At 44.8% G+C, this 6,382-nt stretch overlaps 1 protein-coding gene across 1 annotated transcript in view; it reads left to right on the forward strand.

The window, feature by feature from the left end:
* The window catches only part of LOC102383584 (sperm-associated antigen 17-like), a gene marked incomplete at its 3' end in the record, with an annotated part of 368,781 nt that overhangs the window by 93,403 nt on the left and 268,996 nt on the right, over window positions 1–6,382 (forward strand). The window contains exons 3-5 of the mRNA XM_025193226.1: window positions 2,666–2,735; window positions 3,301–3,441; window positions 4,299–4,358. Of these exons, the coding sequence (XP_025049011.1) occupies window positions 2,666–2,735; window positions 3,301–3,441; window positions 4,299–4,358 (271 nt within the window). The remainder of the gene's footprint in view (window positions 1–2,665; window positions 2,736–3,300; window positions 3,442–4,298; window positions 4,359–6,382) is intronic.

Here is a 6,382-nt window from a genome sequence, read left to right on the forward strand (position 1 = left end):
GGCAGCATTGTGGTGGCCAGGTGTCATGCAGCTATCCCCACCACCATGCTGCGCCGCACCACTGCTGCTGGCCACACAGCTCCGAGCACAGTCCCTAGTGGCAGTGGGAGGTTTTGTACGTAGTAGCAGTCACCGCTGACATGGGCATCCCCACAGATAAGCAGCAGTGGCTGCCCGTGCCAGCGGCGACTGCCACTGCGTACAAAATCTCCCACTATTGCCACGGAGCTGTGCTCAGACCTGTGTGGCCGGTGGCAGTGGTGCAGCATGGCAGTGGGGATGGCTGTGTGCCACCCGACCACCACCATGCTGCCGCTGCCACCTGGCAGCTGGCTGCACAGCTCTGGGCATGGCTCCATGGTGGCAGCTGGAGGTTTTGTAGGCAGCGGCCGTCAACCCCTATCGTGGTCCTCCAGGTAAGCGGCAGCAGCCACCGTGTGCAAGCCCCCTCCCCGCCACGAATCCCTCCCTAGGCAGAAGGCCGGGCAGCAGGTGTGCAGCCCACACATGGCAGGCACCACCACACTGTGCCCCACATCGCTTGCCCACAAAGCCCCCCCAGGGGGCACCCCTGCCCTTGCCCTCTGGCCCTGCTCCCAGCTGTGGTGTGCTGCCTGTAGTTAGCAGCACCCCATGCTCTCTCAGCCCCCAACCATCTTCCCCAGCCCTGCCCCACAGCCCCACTTACCTCTATACTCCAGGGGCAAAGGATGAGTCTGAGCCTGAGCCCAGCCTTGGCTGCCCCACTTGCAGGCTGGAGCTTTGCCAGCCTGCAAGAGCTCTTTGCAAAAGCAGAGAATCCGCAGATTTCTCTGCTAAAAAGGGAAATCCGCGTTTTCTCCAATAAAAACAGGGAATCCATGGTTTTCTCTGTTTTTCCATGGGAAACAGAAAACTTGGATCCCTGGTTATAACATACCATCCTTCCCTGGAACCTATACAGAAAATCCTCAAACAACTGGAGCCCCTTACTAGAAGAAGACCCAATTCTTAAAGAGATCTTTCCAGAATTACCTATCCTAGCCTTTAAACAAGCACTGAACCTCACCAACCTCATCACCAGAAGCAAACTTGCTATGGCCCAAAGCACACCAATTGGATCCAGACCATGCCAGGACAAAAAAGGTAAAACTTGCCTGTTCAACCTGATAATGGGTGGTTGGACCCAGTCTATGCAAGCAGGCCGGGAACAAAAGGGTTTCGGGGCCTTATTCCTCCCTCTTCTGTCTCTCCTTCCGTTGACAGAAAACACCAAGGAGGCGGTGAGATAAGTAAATGCTTTACTCACAGTTAGGCAGAAAAAAACACTTCTTAACAGCTGTTTCACCATTAAACTCGCTGGTGACTCGAGAGCTCTAAACACATTCGGATGGTATACCTGGTTGTGATGGGGGCGTCCGGGGGGAAGGGATTTCGTGGACGCAGGATCCTGGAAAGGGTGATCAGGCCTTTCCAAACTGATGCGTGGATCCATCCCTTCTTTTGGCGCGCTCGCCTTTTTAAACGGGCTGCATCCCCTGCGCCCCTTGCCAATCAGCGTGGGCCAGGGCCGCCGCTGTCAGGCCGCACCCACTACTTCCCCCACGCCATGAGCACGACTTGCTCCTACGTTTGACGTTTAGTCATTTTTCTTTCTTTTCTTTATCTCCTCAAACAACTGGAACCCCTTACTAGAAGAAGACCCAATTCTTAAAGAGATCTTTCCAGAATTACCTATCCTAGCCTTTAAACAAGCACTGAACCTCACCAACCTCATCACCAGAAGCAAACTTGCTATGGCCCAAAGCACACCAATTGGATCCAGACCATGCCAGGACAAAAAAGGTAAAACTTGCCAACACATCTCCACCACTCCCACAATAACTACATCCCACAACAGAACCATTACCATTCCTGGATCTTACACCTGCACCTCCAGAAATGTAATATCTCATCCAGCGGACTAAGTGCCCTGATAGAAAATATGTAGGAGAAACCAAACAACAGCTGCATATCGGAATGCTGATACACTGAAAAATCTATCAAAAATAAAAATACCCAATTACCTGTGTGTGTGTGTGTGTGTGTGTGTGTGTGTGTGTGTGTGTGTGCTCCTCACAAGACAACAACTCTCCAATCTCTCAGTCCTAATTTACAAAACACCTTTCAGACAAGCCTACGAACTTTACTTCATAAATCTACTGGATACAAAAAATCACGGACTAAGTATAGACATTGGATTTATGGTACATTATAACTTGCCTGCCATCTGATAACCCCAGGTAACTAGTCCGCATTTTCCCAGCTACATTCTACCACCATGTCAACATTCCCCCTTCCCACCCCACCCCCCACCTACTTGTCTCATACCTATTGTCTCCCATTCCCTCTGATCCTCACTGCCACACATTTGCATTTTCACAGACCTGCATTTTGCGTATTGGCTTCTAATCTATCCAGGAGAGCACACAAAACAACACCAGACTCTTCCTATGCCTGAAGAAGGGTGTTTGTGCCCAAAAGCTTGCAAAGAACAATTTTTCCAACTATTTAGTTGGTCTAATAAAAGATACCGCATCTACCCAAAGAATCTTGTCTGCCTATTAGACACTTTTTTTGGTGGTACTGGGTCATGGCTGTGACATTAACCGCATGGGTAATTGTTGCCCTATTGCCAAATTTCTAGGTCAGGATCCCTGTTGGGGACAGCTTTTGGCAGTGGGGCCAGTGATGGTATCAGAGTGAGCACAGGACAGGTAACACTGCTGCTGCTCAGTCTTGTTGTCAGAAGTAGGTCATCCAGTCCACAAAGCCCCTCAGTCTTGATCTGACCTACCAACCCAAATAGACTGGACAACCCTGGACTCTAGATAGTCTGGATAAGAAACAGGAAGATCACTTATGCACATTTTTTTTTGTTTTGAAAATCTTTAGAGCTATACATTTTGGGAAATTATGTTCTGTACTTCTGAAATATTCAGGTTAAAGACCAGTGTTTCTGCAAGTGTTATTTTATATGTTACTCCATCCCTATTGTACTTACACAGCATTGACCAAGAAAAGAAAAAGTTACATGCTGCTGATAAGTTGTGTTGTGTTTTTCACAGCATAATACTGCCACCTCATGGTAGCAAATAATTATGATGTCCGAGTTTAGACTTCACTTTTATTTCCTTTATTTCAAAGCAATAATCAGTGTGATGTTTAGACTTCATTAGCTGTCTTTAGTAGAGGGGCAGTCTGTTCTGCTGGATAGTTTCTTAAATCTTGAAGTTAAGAGTGTTTTAATGCACTTCTTTTTTTATTTTGGAAAATTAACAGGATGATTGGAAGCCCAACATTGCTTTTGTTGTGGAGAACAAAATTGAGGATGAAATCCATACAAAGGCACTGTCTCTTGCTGTGCAGGTACCACAGCGGAAGCTCTTCAGTGTGGTGTCATGGGAAGGAATTTTTGAACAGGTATTTAATACATCTTCTTATTAAAAGCTGTTGAAAATTAGAAGGTTTTTCTTCTTTGAATAAGCTTGTACTGCATATTAATATAAAATGCATGGCTAATTTAAACAATCAGACATTCATTCACATAGAAGTTAAGAAAAAAAAGAGTAGGTAAGCAAGTGCAAAGGCTGTCAGTCAGCATGTTTACACATGCAGTTAATGCACAGCAATAAACTCTAGTGCCTATCACGCCAGAGCTTATTTATTGCTTCAGAGTTCCGTATTCAAACATGTGCCCGGGACCGCAACATGTTGAGCTAGGTGGGAGCACACGTGCCTATCAGAAGGCCCAGGGCTGCTTCAACTCAGCTCAGTGTGCTGAAGAAGGGCTGGCTGGAGCATGAGGATACTTCAGTATAGGGCTAGCTGGCAGACAGCCCTACACTAAAGCACACTTGTGCCCCAGCCAGCCCTGTCAGCATCTCCATGTGTGTTGTTGAGGAGTAAAAAACTCTACCATAGGATAGTACTTGTGTTTACAAGTACTAACCTACAGCAGAGTTAATTAGTTTACTCTGTCCTAATATCACTGCATGTGTAGATGATGAGATGTTTAGTGCAGAGCTAATTATGAAAATCTTCAGTAAAGATCTTGTGTAGATGCACCCAGTTCAGTGTAGTCCAGGTCTTTATCCAGACAAGGTTTAAATGTATAAGTAATAGTTTTATTACAACCCTTAGAAAATTATGATACAGTCTAATACATCTCACTTTTAGGCATTCAAAGAATACTCAAGAAAAACTTGATTTCAACAAACATAGGATATTTATTTAAATAAATCTGTTATTCATAGTAGCGCACTTTGCTTATCTTACAGATCCTGGAAGCTGGAAATCAAAAGGGAAAAAAGACCAAAGATGTGCCTGTGTATTATGAGGTAGGTTAAATCATTTTTTGCAGTCAACATGATTTTTTGAGGTATATATACCTAATTAGTTGTTTTGCATAGGCAAGCAAAAAAACCTCCGACCCAGTCAGTTATAGCTGATAAAAACACCTGTGGTGCCAAGATGCCGAAATTGCTTCCTTTCTGTTCTGTTGCACCTTAATCAGGAGTTCACTAAAATATTTGTACAGAAAGCAAAAAAGGAGTATATGAGGAGCAAGTTATCTTTTGGGATATTGATTTTATTATCATGTTTATGATATATTCTGTAGATGTATTTTGCTGGTGGGCTCATATTAAAGAGGCATAGCTGAAGTTTGTTCTTTTGGACATTCATGGTAATTGACATGCTTAACCATTCTACACTAGTGAAAGAACAGACCTCTAGAAACAGTATTCCTACTGGAGTGTCCCTATGACAGCTAGTTGATGTAAAATTCTAACTTGGTTGACCCATTGGGGTATATTTGAAGAGAGAGGCGATAAAATCCTGTAATTAGAAGGTTGCTTAAACTTTCTCAGGTAAGAATCTTATGGCCCTGCAGACCTGGAGCATGTAGATTTTAGGATCTCTTTTAAAATAACTTTTTTGCATTTTAGCTCACTACTGAGTAATTATTTTTTTGTGTGTGTCTCTGGTTTTGATGGATTCTATAACAGGTCTTTTTAGTTACAGTCTGTTTTTCATTAATGCCAGAATACTATCTGAAACCGTGCTATTGACATGACTCTGAATTTTATGCAACCCTTCCCAGTAAACTTATTCTATGCTTTTGGGATCCCAGAGCCTTTTGGGGATTTTGACAGAAGGATTTTAAAGTTTGGCTCTATAGAGGAGTTTTGCATGATACCTATATTTAATTACTAATAGCAGTTTTTCTGGTGGTGTGCATACTTATTAAATTCCAGGTGTTAATGCTGTGTCTCATTAGCTGCTTGCTGTATTCATAGATTCATAGATTGTAAGGCCAGAAGGGACCTTGGAAGATCATTGAGTCCAGCCCCTTGCACCAAGCAGGAAAGATAACTGGGGGTCAGTTGACCCCAGCGAGGTGACTGTCTAGTCTCCTCTTGAAGATTTCCAGGGTAGGTGATTACACCACCTCTGGAGGAAACTTTTTCCACAGTCTAGACACCCTGACTATGAAGAAGTTATTTCTGATGTTGAGCCTGAATCAATCTTTCAGGAGTTTGTGGCCATTACTCCTGGTTTTCCCCTCAGGTGCCCTGGTGAACAGTTGCTCACCGAGCCCTTGATGTACTCCCTTAGTGTAGTGGTAAGCTGTTACCAGGTCCTCTCTCAGCCTTCTTTTCCTCAGGCTGAAGAGTCCCAGATCCCTCAACCTTTCCTTGTATGGCTTGCCTTTTAAGACTCTGATTTTACAGGTGGCTCTTCCTTGGACTCTCTCAAGCTTGTCCATGTCCTTGTTAAAATGTGGTGCCCAGAACTGGACTCAGTACTCCAGCTGCGGTCTCACCAGTGCTGAGTAGAGTATTCCTCAAAGACATTTTTTTAAACAAAGAATACTTGCCTTGACCTTTTCTGACGTGGCTGTTGAAAATTAAAAGACTGATCACACTATGACAAACATAAAGATTCTTCCTCTCTTTGCAGAGTTTTCATAGTTTCATAGTAGTTTGGGGTCAGAAGGGACCTGAACAGATCATCTAGTCTGACTCCTGCCACTGGCAGGAGCACATGCTGGGATCACACGACCCCAGACAGGTGTTCATCCAACTTCTTTTTTAATTTACCCAAGGTAGGAGCGAGGACTACTTCCCTAGGAAGTTGGTTCCAGATCCTAGCCACCCTAACAGCAAAATAGTGCCTCCTAATCTCTAACCTGAACCTATTCTCCAGCAGCTTCTGGCCATTGTTCCTCGTCACCCCAGGTGCTGCTGGGGGGAATAGGGCCCTTCCTTTTTGCTGCTGATCTCCCCTAATGAGTTTGTAGGCAGCCACCAAATCCCCCCTCAGCCTCTGCTTGCTGAGGCTGAACAGGTTCAGGTCCCTC

Source organism: Alligator sinensis, unplaced genomic scaffold (genome assembly GCF_000455745.1).
Source record: "Alligator sinensis unplaced genomic scaffold, ASM45574v1 scaffold819_1, whole genome shotgun sequence".
NCBI classification, from domain to species: domain Eukaryota; kingdom Metazoa; phylum Chordata; order Crocodylia; family Alligatoridae; genus Alligator; species Alligator sinensis.